Source organism: Geotrypetes seraphini, chromosome 2 (genome assembly GCF_902459505.1).
Source record: "Geotrypetes seraphini chromosome 2, aGeoSer1.1, whole genome shotgun sequence".
Lineage (NCBI taxonomy): Eukaryota > Metazoa > Chordata > Amphibia > Gymnophiona > Dermophiidae > Geotrypetes > Geotrypetes seraphini.
Genome location: NC_047085.1, coordinates 362,541,037 through 362,553,838, shown reverse-complemented (window position 1 = coordinate 362,553,838; position 12,802 = coordinate 362,541,037). Strand labels below are relative to the sequence as shown.

At 40.0% G+C, this 12,802-nt stretch overlaps 1 protein-coding gene across 4 annotated transcripts in view; it reads right to left on the bottom strand.

Moving 5' to 3' along the window:
• MLH1 (mutL homolog 1) overlaps nt 1-12,802 on the bottom strand; it is a 79,551-nt gene that overhangs the window by 33,532 nt on the left and 33,217 nt on the right. For 3 of the 4 annotated variants that reach the window (XM_033930530.1, XM_033930529.1, XM_033930531.1), the window contains 3 exons: nt 10,581-10,669; nt 7,042-7,154; nt 4,398-4,491 (listed from right to left, as the gene is read on the bottom strand). In XM_033930530.1, the coding sequence (XP_033786421.1) occupies nt 4,398-4,491; nt 7,042-7,154; nt 10,581-10,669 (296 nt within the window). Of the gene's footprint in view, nt 1-3,926; nt 4,102-4,397; nt 4,492-7,041; nt 7,155-10,580; nt 10,670-12,802 lie in introns of those variants that run through there. The other variant, XM_033930532.1, reaches the window with a different exon arrangement.

Here is a 12,802-nt window from a genome sequence, read left to right as displayed (position 1 = left end):
TTACAAAGCCCTTTACACCTCACAAAGGTGAATCAAAGCATTAGTGAAATCTTTCTGGAGTAGGCCAAGTTGCCAAAATCATAGCCTCAGAAATGCATCCGAAACAAACTTTTGGTAGTATGCCCTGCATTTCTCTTCAGTTTGGTAGGTTACTGGCTCTCCATGTGATTTGAGCCTGCGGAAAAGAAAGGTAAAATCCAGGATTTATAACCTTTCTTGGAGACTTTTGAAGTTTGTGAAATTGAGGAAAGAGCTGCCTCATCAAGTCCACTGGACCACAATGGAGAAAAGGCATTATTAAACCCCTATCCCAAGATGGCCCCACCATTCACAAGTTTATTTATAGCTTGATATACTGACCACCACAAGTACTGTATCTGGTTTGTTTACAATAATAATTAAAATATTTAAAATAGCTTAAAAAAATAAATTGGAATAAAAATAGGGGGGATTGAGGCCAGGACAAGGACAAAATTAAGACAGGTTGGAGACGAGAGGGAGAGGGGAGAGGGAGATTTTGATTACATTGTGTAAATAAAAATAAATGGAAGGGAAGAGGGAAAGGATAAAACAAGAGGGGGGAGGTGGTTCTGGTGCCTAGCAGTGCTATAGAAATAAGTAGTATAGGGTACACTGAGATAGGATGCAAAATCCCTGCTTTACACCAAGATGCTGGCAATAGTGAGGAGCAGCCAGTTTTGGCAGAGCTGAAAGTTGTATTTCTGAGTTCTGACTTTGAAGGGGGCTCTTCTACTACTGCTTCTACCCCTCTGGAACTGCAAGGGAAGAAATTGAAATTATGGATAGAACAGATTCCTTCAGTATGGGTCTTGAAATGAAGCTGGCCATGAAGCTGGAGTTACTGTAGAAAGCCATCAAAAGTTTGAATTCCTCCTGTGAATTCTGCTGTGAGGACAGTTGAAAAACAGGTGCGGGTACAGACACAGTAGTCCACCAAGGTGAACATTCTGGAATCACAGTCAGAGGAACTGCAAACCTTTGGTACTGCCTATGCCAGAAACAGAAATATTATGTAAGTCGAAGTACCTGGAGAACCAAACTAGGAAGAATAATTTTAAATTTTTTAATTTTCCTAAAGCTCCATTGGGCTAATACTTTATCTATTATTGCCTTTTAATATTTTTTTCCCTATGGACTATTTTTGGGTTCCTATTATTCAGTGTTGGATGGATGTTAAACAGAATAACCAATAAAATAAAACAAAAAAAATTAGCCTGAGGAAATATCACAGCAGAAGATCCCTTTTGATCTGAAACTCTCAAAAACGGAGAAAAGGTCTTTCAACAGGGTTTACTTAGCACAATATCGCTCATTCACTCTCTAAATATTCCAGAAAAAAACAAAACTCTCAAAGTTTAACCTCACCCTCCGCAGCTGAACTATCTCTGTTTTTTTGATTCAAAAATTAAAGATATCAGATCCCTTCTTGGACCACCCATACCCGCCCCTTCCACTCTAACCCCCAATACATCTACTCAACTCTCTTTTAGTTCTTGTACTACCTTTAAAATGCCTTCTCTAGCACAACTTTTTCTCATATTACAATCTCTAAATTCTCCTAATAACCTCCTAGAGAACATTCCCCCGTTCTTACTTAAAAAATTCTATTCGTTCTTCGGCCCTTTTATCTGGGCAATGATCTCCAAATCAATTTCAGAAAGCTTAGTACCCACCACTTGGAAAACATCACTAGTATTCCCTAAACTTAAACAATATAACTTAGATCCTTCCCTCCCCAAAAACTATCGCCCCATTGCAAACCTTCCTTTACTTTCCAAAATTACTGAAAAAATCATCCACTCACAATTAACCGAATTTCTTGAAAAAACCCACGCATTACATCCTTGCCAAACAGGTTTTCGCTCCTCACATTCTACAGAAACTATCTTTACTAGGTCTCACTTCAACCATTCAATATTACCATAAGCACCAAAAATCTGTTATTCTAATCTCTCTAGACCTTTCTGCTGCCTTCGACACTATTGACCATTCTCTCCTCATTTCCAGATTAAAAGACTGCCGCATTACTGACTCTGCACTCTCTTGGTTCATATCTTATTTTCAGGAACGCAGCTCCAAAGTCTGCGTAAAAAATGAAATTTCCTCAGCCAAATTACAAACTTTCGGAATACCACAAGGTTCAATTCTATCTCCATTATTATTCAATGTATTTCTCTCTCCCCTCCTTACACTAGCCCAATCCATCGGATTTACAATTTTCGCCTACGCTGACGATATTCAACTCCTCCATCCTATCAACACTACTAATATTTCAGATATAAAAGACATAAATAATAAACTGGATAACATACATGATTGGCTATACTCAAACAAACTTGCACTCAACATAAATAAATCCCGCGTGCTTCTACTTCCCATCAAAAAATCAGAATCATTACTCGGAAACTATTTCTATCAAATCCACTCCATTACAAATGGAAACTAAAATTAAATTACTCGCGTCATTATCGATAGCAATCTCACCTTCCATGATCATATCAGCTCTGTAGTAAAAGTCTGCTTTTTTAAACTCCGCATCATTAGATCTTTAACTTCCATTCTGAACACTGACTCTATCACCATCTTGACCCATTCTCTGGTAATTTCTCACCTAGATTACTGCAATTCTCTTCTTAATGGCCTCTCTCAAAAAGAACTACGACGCCTCCAACTAATACAAAATACCGCTATAAAACTTATCTATAAGAAAAGTAAATCTGACCACGTCACTCCTCTCTTAAAGGAAGCTCATTGGCTTCCTATCTCCTACCGTATTACTTACAAAATCATCCTTCTCACTTTCAAAATCAAACTCCTACATCAACCAACTTTTCTTGACAAACTTCTTATACCTCAAAGTTCCCCTCGCACATTGAGATCTTCAGACCAAAAACTCCTTTTTATACCGTCCCTAAAAGACTTTTATTATACTCGTAAAACCAACTTCGCTATTACCACCCCAACATTATGGAACTCACTACCACAACATCTCCGTGATGAACAACAACTTGCTAAATTTAAGACAAAATTAAAGACATTCTTATTTCGGGACGCATTTAACCAAACCTAAAAAATCCTCTCTTTCTTTCATCAGGCAAGTATCCATTATTCATTACTTTAACGCTCCCCCCTCCTCATGTTCATCCCTCCCCCACTCTCTCCATTTCTTCTATACAATGTAACTTTTTCCCTTCCCCCACAATTTCCTCACATTCCAGTATGTCAAGTCTTTGTCATTTATGTTTAATTTAAGATATTTCCTTTCACATTCTACTACTATTAATTCTTTCTTAATTTGATTGTTAACGGCCAGACAATTGTTTGATGGCTGCATTTGTATATAGAAAAGTTTAAGATGGAGATAAAAGAAGAACAGGGTTCACACCCAGTGACCGAGATTTCCTGATAGCTAAAAAGAAAGTCAAGACCAAAAGCATTTTGGAATAAGGTGGTTTTAAGATAGGTTTGGAAAGATTGTTCTAAATGGAGCTGTAAGGAGAGTACATTCCACAGAGTAGGGTCAACGATATTAAAGGCCTCGGATCAGATGGAATCAAAATAGTTGTCAAAATGAAGAGATGACTAGCGAATTGGCTTGAGAAGATCTTAGGGTTCTAGAAAGAATGTAAGGAATCAAGGTTTCACAAGAGATACATTGGATTCCATCATAGTGAACTTTAAGAAATAAGGTGAGAATCTTGACTGTGATCCAGTGGGTGATGGGAAACCAATATTCCTCACGAAGTAGTTACATGATCAAATTTCTTTAAAACTGTCAGAAGTTTTATTGCAGTATTCTGAACCAACTGTAAACCTGCTGGCTCCATTTCTTCTATTTATGATTGTTTAAAGAGAAGCCCTGATGACCAGTTGAAAGGATGGGGGAGAGATGAAACAAAACTTACCCCTGGCTAGACATGGCTCACAGGATCCCTGCTGGTTCCTTAGTTCTCAAGGTGAAAGCCTGAAGGTCAAGATATGACTCCCTCATATTCCCAAAAGTCTGTTGCTAAGTGCCACGAGTTATGCTGGCTAGCACATCACTAAGTCCAAAGGTTGAGGAATGGGGCGTGAAGGTCCGCAGATCAAATCTTGAGAGCCCACCGACTGCTGGAGGTAGATAAATACTGGAGAATTCCAGAAGGCACTAGCCTATTGTATGAACTAGGAATATCACTGGAAAAAAAATCAGAATCTCTACCTCCATCTGCTGGTAGAAAAGATACAACCTTTGCTCAGACTGTTTTAGCAGAGATAACTTTTTATTTATTTATTTAAAATATTTTTAATCCGCCTTTATCCAAGACAGCTCACAATTTCCTTATCAGCAAGAGTGTGGAATCCATTGAAGAGGTCTGGGTGCCTGGGCTACTCACCTTAAGTACAAGAAGGGGTGTGTGTTCTTTGGCAGGTAAGCTGAATAGACAGTTTCCATGGCTTTCCGCAGGGCGCTGGACTCCACCAGTCTTGCTGAAAAGAAGAAAACATGTGGAAGCATTTTTTAAACAAATATATTTATTGAGTTTTGAAGTTTACATTACAATGTAATTGCATGCAACAAGAAAACTAAGATCAGCTGAGCTGCAGGCTAATAAAATACAATAGCCATGCATAAATATAAATCAGAAAGACTCAGGGCTCCTTTTACTAAGGTACGCTAGCATTTTTAGCGCACGCAGGATTTTAGCGTGCGCTAAACCCGCGCTATGCTTCTAGAACTAATGCCAGCCCAATGCTGGTGTTAAGGTCTAGCGTGCGCGGCAATTCAGCGCACGCTATTCCGCGCGTTAAAGCCCTAATGCACCTTTGTAAAAGGAGCCCTCAGTCTTGTATTAGCTAACTATGTATCCAGCATTTTCCATTTACGAGGAATGTGATGTTTTGAGGTAAAATTATATGAAGTAATATTTTCATATTTCTTAAATAATAAAACCCAAATCCACCATTCATAAAGCACAATTGGCAACTGAATTCAATGATTAAAAATACTGCAGAAGCTGCTCTTGGATTTAAATGAACTACTGTTAAATGACATCATTTGTGTCTTGTCTGCCTTTGAAGTGATAACAAGAGTCTTGTCTGCTGATCAGACTCTACCATCTGCAATGTCCTATTATGTGCCCAGATGCTCAAGTATCTTACTATTACTACAGCAGATTCATCCATCGATGCTGGCATCAAGGAGCATTTCCAACATTTAATAGACACTTATTTTCCTGTTCATCCACTACACAGTTTAGGTTCTCTTCTACACCCATGTCTGAAAGACAATCCAATTACCTTCACAGATGATGTAAAAACATAGGCAACTGAACTTTTGGGAAGGGTGTATCATAACCAGATCAAAATGGAAGGCTCTGTTTGTGATTTATAAACTGTTGTACAGAATATAGTTCTTTTTTATACTTTAATAATAAAGATTTAAAAATAAAATCATAACTGCTCAAGGCACCTGTCTTACTTGCATAGCAGCTCAGCTTCTAATGCACAAAAGGAGTCTTGGGGGCTTTTACCGATGTACCCTATACAAATCCATTATAAGGAGCTCATTAGTATTTAAATGAGAACTCCTTGTAATGCTCAAAAGAAAATGGGCAAAATTTACTGGCAGGTATGGAGCTGCTGGTAGCTGTTTGTACATGTGTTGTGTGAGTGTGTGTCCCGTACATAAGTACAAGATATACACTCGCACAACAGCTGTGTCATATCCAGCATTTTTAAAAAAAGAGTCTCAAACCTCTTCTCCCCTGCCCATGATCAGCTGAGCCGGCAGGGGAGAAGTGGCTCCCTCTCCTCCTTGCCGGCTCAGCTGATAGAAGGCAGGGGGGGAATAGGTTTTTGGCAGGCTGGGAATTACTGGGACTTCTCAGAAGAGCTATGCCTCCCCCCTTTTTACCAGACTACTCTGCACAAATAGCATGCATATAATTTGCATGCCATTTGTGCTGAGCATCACCTGATTTAAAAAAAAAAAACAAAAAACCACTCCCAACCTGGTATTTATTACTTTGTTGTTGGAACTTTGAGAATCGTGGCACTTGTATCTGACCAAGTCCACATTCCATGGCCACCAAAATAATGAACCCACAATTCAGGACTTGGTCCAGGAAAGGCCTCAAGGATATACAGAGCACCTAGACCATCTGACCCTCACTCTTTCTTCTGATTGAAGAACAGGGTGCCTTCATATTTGAATCTGCAAGAAGACCTCCTTAAGAGAGTTCCCACTCTCCTGGATCCAGGGTATGATAACTCCAGTAGTCTGCCTAAATGTTTTGCCATGGCTTGTCAATTTACTGCCTGCTAGAGTCAAAGAATACAGAGTAGCTACAGACTGTATGGTGCTCTATAAGGGCAAATTTCATACGTTCTAGTCTCTGTCACCATCTGCTAGTAAGACTGCAAAACCCATGAATCTATACTGGTATGTTAGGACATTAAGGAAGAGTTTTAGATCTAATAACTTTTTTTGTATGACTTTCAGACAGTCTTAAGAGGATAATGTAGTTTAGCCACACCATTAAAATGACCTATAATCAGGACAGAACAGAACTAGAGTGACAGGACATTTAAGAATAAATGGGACATCCACGTGGGATCTCTACGTGGGTTGAGCAGCACTCTGACTTAATGGGGTGGGACAGTAGAGTGGGCAGACTTGATGGGCTATAGCCCTTTTCTGCCGTCATCTTTCTATGTTTCTTTCTATGTTTCTATATGCTGGCTGGTATCCTCTCACAATACTGGAAGAAAAAAGGTGCAGTTTCTCTAGGAAAGGGATGAGATAGATAATAAACACATGAAATACAGACATCCCAAGCTGCAACTGATTTTTTCCCCACTTCATCTGAACATATTTGCAGAAATAAAGGTCAGAATACTTCTCAAAATGTCAATCTGGCAGTGTCTAGTATTAGAAGACCTTAAAAAAAATGTACTTCTAGCTTCTGGCAGGCTCCTTCATGGTGCATTCTATAGAGCACAAAACTTTCAAGTTACCCAACTGAGGTTTCTACTTACAATTAATGAAGAGAAGAAAAATGCATTTCTTCACAGAATAATTGGCATTAGAAACGTAGCCTTTCATTCTGAAAGCTAGCTTTGCATCTTCGTAGGTCACTTCTATTAGTTCTCTGTTAGAAAGCAGATCCATAAATAATCAGACTGGCTTCATGAAACAACTACTCCCAACCTGCTTTTCACACACATTTTAAATAGACCCTGCTTTGGTTATTTAATGTCAGGTCCTTGCCAAGACCACATGAAGGATCCTTCTCAAAAAATGGTCAAAAAGCTCTGATTCACCTTGACACCAGAAGGAATTTGTGATGGAGTAAACTAGGGAAGGAGGGAAGTAACTATGAGCATATAACAACTTTGTGTCATCCGCAAATTTAATTATCTCACTAGTTATTCCTATCTCTAGATCACTGATAAATATGTTAACAAGCAGTGGTCCCAGCACAGACCCCAGGAAACCCTATTATTACCCTTCTCCATTGAGAATATTGATCATTTATCCCTACTCTGTTTTCTATCTTTCAAACAGTTCTTAATCCATAATAGGATGTTACCTCCTATTCCATGACTTTCTAATTTCCTCAGAAGTCTTTCATGAGGTACTACAGAAAGTACTTTTTCACAGAAAGAGTGGAAAATGCTTGGAATGGCCTTGTGGTGGAGACAAAAAGTGACCAAATTCAAGAAAGCTTGGGACAAGTATGTTGGACCTCTTAAGGGAGAGTAAGGGATAGTAGATAGCATAGTTAGGCAACCAAGATAAGCCATATGGTCTTTATCTGTCTTAAATTTTCTCTGTTTCTATGTGCTTCCAGGGTGGAAGAAGTTTCTCATTGAGTTCAAAGCCTGGAACCTCAAGTTTCTACTCTTAAAACCTTCTTCTGTTTCAGCAATTAAAGACAGTCTCTCCATACATTTCAAGCTGGAGAAGACATAAAAACACTTCCTCAGTTTTCCTAAGACTCATTTACTTAATCCTTATTTATTTTGCAGAAATATTTTAAAAGAGATTTGGTTGACAAATGTGGATTCTTTGCATATACAGAATGTCTATTATGTTTCAGATAAGAAGATTTAGTTAGCAAACCAGGATGACAGATTGTATACTTTTGTTTCTTCTTTAAATTTAACTGGACTTTTGAAGACTCTCAAAATAGTATTTCCTCAAGAGCCACACTCCTGGTTACTTTTACCATTACGTCAGGTAAAACAATTTTTTTAATACAACAAATAAGAAACAAGATGTTTCTTTTTTGTCGTCATAAGAATCAAGAATTCCCTGATGTTGCAAAAAACTTAGGGGCCCTTTTCCTAAGCTAAAGTAAGCACTAGTGCACTCTTTACTGCAGCCTGTTTGTCTGTCTTGTCTGTTTAGATTGTAAGCTCTTTCGAGCAGGGACTGTCTTCTTTGTGATTCTGTAGAGTGCTGCATACGTCTGGGAACACTATAAAAATAATTAATATTAGTAGTAGTAAAATGACTTATTGCTGGACACACACAGGCATCTTACAATAAGTTTCAAATCGGCTTGCGCCAACTGCATGCAAAAGAATATTTTTTGTGAGAGGGGAGTGTCTGAGGATGGAGAGTAAGCATCCACATTACTGTGTGCTAATTGGTTAGTACAGGATTACTGCGTGATCCCTTACAGCCTGCAAAACAGGAGTCAGTAAATGCTCCTTTTCAATGGCTATGTGCCAGTAGTAATATTAGTACATGGCCATGAACAGAAAAGTAGAAAAAAATCAGCCATTTTCTGGCTGCAGTAAAAATGGCCTTAGTGCATGCGTAAAACCTGTGTGAGGGCTTGTTAAGGCCACTTTAAACCACAGTTTAGTAAAAGGACCCCCTCAGATTGTGAGCCCATCAGAATCAGAGAAGGTACCTGAGTATAAGTAAACTGCTTTGGTTGTATCACAGAAAAGCAGTATATCAAAAATGCCTTACCCTTGCTCTCCCTAGCTAGGTTTACACAAATTTGAAGGAAGGCTTTCTTACAACTAAAGTCTAAAGTTCTGGTTATGGGAGGTTCTCTTTTTTTTTTCTGAAATATACACGTTAATTGTATATCTTTCCAAGGAAAGATTTATGTTTTCTCCGAAACTGCCTCACTGAAAAACCTTTTTTTTTTTTTTTAAGCACAAGGAGGTACTTAAGTTTTTTGTTTATTCTTAAGGTTTGGGGATTAAGATATTAAAAGAAAATTGATATTGTTGTGCGGTTATTCCCTTGAATTTCTGAAGGTTATTTTTCCTTTAATACTGGGTTCTCTCTTTCCTTAATTTGGACCAACTAGGGTAGTGGTCTTCAATGCAAGGTCTGTGAGCCAATGACAGCCCACAGAGACCTTTTCGGTGCCCAGCGCATCTGTTTGGAGTCCCCTTCCCTCCCAGCAGGATCCAGTGCTTGCTCACAGTTGTTCGCAGCAATGCTCTTTCACTCTTTGGGCCTCCAGAAACATGGGTGAAGTAAACACACTGCTTTTGGCAGCCCAGAAGCTTTCCCTGTTACTGCTTCCTGTCCCTGTATTTGCATAGGGTTTATCTGTGTTCTGTATGTGTGACCAAGGCCGGGTGTTCTGGTAGGAATCAATGTCAAGAAGCGAGAAGTGTCATGGTCCCAAGTAGGAAGATATTTGTCATCTCTCCTTCAGCTCTTTTGGACCCAAAATGGCCCTCACTTAAAAATTAGCAAAGTCCTCTGACTAGGAGTTTCTCAGTTGGAAATTGTGTGAAAGTTTCCTTTACTTTGGGTTTTAGTTATCTAATCTTGTTTCTGGAGCCAATGAACTTGGCAAAAATGTCATCTGTAATAAAAATCTAATAGTGTTGCATGTAGGCATTCAAAATGAAGGCCAGGTGTCAAGAAGCAAAAAGTGTCATGGCCCCAAGTAGGAAGATATTTGTCGTCTCTCCTTCAGCTCTTTTGGACCAAAAATGGCCCTCACTTAAAAATTAGCAAAGTCCACTGACTAGGAGTTTCTCAGTTGGAAATTGTGTGAAAGTTTCCTTTACTTTGGGTTTTAAGTTATCTAATCTTTTTTTCTGGAGCCAATGAACTTGGCAAAAATGTCATCTGTAATAAAAATCTAATAGTGTTGCATGTAGGCATTCAAAATGAAAATCAACACGATTTATACCCAATGTGTAGTATGTGTGGTATATATAAACAAATAGCTGCTCTGATCCTGTGGTGCAATGGCAAGGACAGACAGAAAGTAAGTGGAAGAATCTGAGTCTAAACGACAACACCTGCTTTATTCACTTTGAAGAAATCCTGAGCATGGACCAGGTACATAATATTGAAGAGAACAGAACATCTAGTCTGTTGGAAAGAGAATTCTCTACTTCAAGCACCCGGACCCAATTTTTCATCTCCCTTACTACATGCCCTGCTTTAATCCCATAGAAACCACTTAGCACTTGTAACTTTACCCCCCCAAAAAAAAGTATGTAATGCACATTTCTCATAGTAACATGGTAAATGACGGCAGATAAAGACCTGCATGGTCCATCCAGTCTGCCCAACGGTCTCTTACCTGCTCACAGCATTTCCAAAAATGGACCGTATATTGTCCACAATTGTTGCATTTGAAAGGGTTCTAACATCTGCCACCATTTCACCTTGCTGGAATAGAACATGAAAAGAGGTTATTCACAGAACTGAATGGGTTGTTACTAATTTAGCGGCTGTATGTATATTTGAATTTCATTTTCTAAAAGTTCATACAGCATTGTTGATGGTAGGAATGTGCAAGTTAGAATGTAAGTTCTTCCAAGCAGGGACCATCTATAAATGTCAAAATGTACAGCACTGCATACGCCTTTCAGTAATTAGCAGTAGTAACGGTTAATTTTTCAATACATGCTATCGCATTATAGGTTAGTGTGCGTTAAATCACTTCAGTATGTCTAAATTTTCTATTTGAATCCAGGGGCAATGCAAAGAGAATAGCCAAAAGCAGTGAAAAAAGTGTACAACAAAAGCAAAACATAGCATCAAAGCACTCTGAATTAAACCAAATACAAAACAATAGCAATGGAGATACTCCCAGAGATTTGGGGGGGGAGGGGGTTCCACAATAGTTATAAAAAGAAAACAACAAACCGTCCCTTTCAAACACACTTTAGTAAAAGAAGTGGTGTAAAGCATCAAGAACTTTGCGCCAATAGAAAACGGGTCCAAATTGATTCTCATTTAGAAAAAGTACAATTGCGAAGTGCAATCAGGAAATAAGTGCTGCAGTCTAGCAACTTTAATAGCATTTTCCTTCATTGCAACAGCCACAGAAGATATTAGCTTTCTCAATCACCTTCTAAGCATCTTCAGTAAGGGATATCTCCCAACTCTCGCTCCCAATTCATTCTATGAAGAAGGGAAGGAGAGCGAGAAACTAAGGCCCGGATTCTGTATAGGACACGCGGTCTCAGAAGCCGCCTAAACAGCTTTTGAGAATCGCACACAGGTGTCCTATACAGAATTGTGCCCAAGCCTGCCTAAAAGAACCCAATTCTGTAACCGATGTCTATGTTACAGATGCTGGTTAGAAAATCGGGTTGCCGCTGTGCTTACTGCCGCGATAAGTTTAGCGGCAACCCGTCCCATCCCCCACAAAGACTACCAGCAGGAGGGATGCCCAATCCATCCTGTCGGAACCCCATCCCCAAACATCATGTGGCAGGAGGAATGCCCCGGCATCCCTGAACCCACCCCAATGTTCCCTGGCAGGAGACATGCCCAATCGCTCCTGCCAGAACCTCCTCCACTCCCGAACAATCGCGGCATGACAAATGCCCAATCCCTCCCACCGGGTGAACCCCCCTCAATGATCGGAGGCAGGAGGGATGCCCAATCCCTCCTGCTGACACCCCCTATCGCCAGCAGGAGGGATGCCCAATCCATCCTGCCGGAACACCCCTTCTCCCTGAAAGTTCACCCCCACCAGGACTTTTCAATTGCGATTCATTATAATTTTTACTACTGAACAACTTTAATAAAAGCCAGGAAATCAAAAAAGAAAAAAGCCACTTATCTCCAACACAGGGACCCTAAAAGACCTGGGTTCTGAAAATTCAGCCATTCTGAGGGACAATGTTAATCTGAAATATGTAGAAACTTCTTTAATGACCCTTTTGCTGTGCTGGAGTAAAGTTATGGAATTCACCTACCATCTTGCATGTAGAGAATGAAACTGAGCACTTGCAGGATAGCCCAGAGTGAAGGGGAACGAAGAGAAAAAATGTAAATGAAGCTCTCAACACAGATTCTTACAATGAAGGACTGACTACCCACCAGTCGTGGGAGCCAGCAAGGAAGCCGCTCAACGCCGGGAAGCAACGCTAAATCACGCTGCTGTTCGTGCTGCTGATTTGGACCAAGTGGATCTGCGCAGCCGGTTAGCAGCGGGGAAGGAGTTCAGAAAGCTTGCTCCTGCCTGCTGCACCTCCAACGATCGGCAGAGGACCCGCTGCACCTCCACCATATTGGCAGAGGTAGGAAGATTGGGCAGGGAGGGAGGAAAGGGGCAGTGCCTTGGAGGGAGAGTGCAGAGCCTGACAGGGGAGGGGAAGATGGAAGGGTGCTGGGTGCAGAGCCTGACAGGGCAGGACACTTGAATATTAAGCTGCCCGACTTATATTCAAGTCAACCATTTTATTTTTTATTTTTTTCTCCTTTTGGAGAGAAAAGGGGGGTCTCGACTTATATTCGAGTATATACGGTAAGTAATACATCACCTAGAGCAACAGCAATGTTGATAGT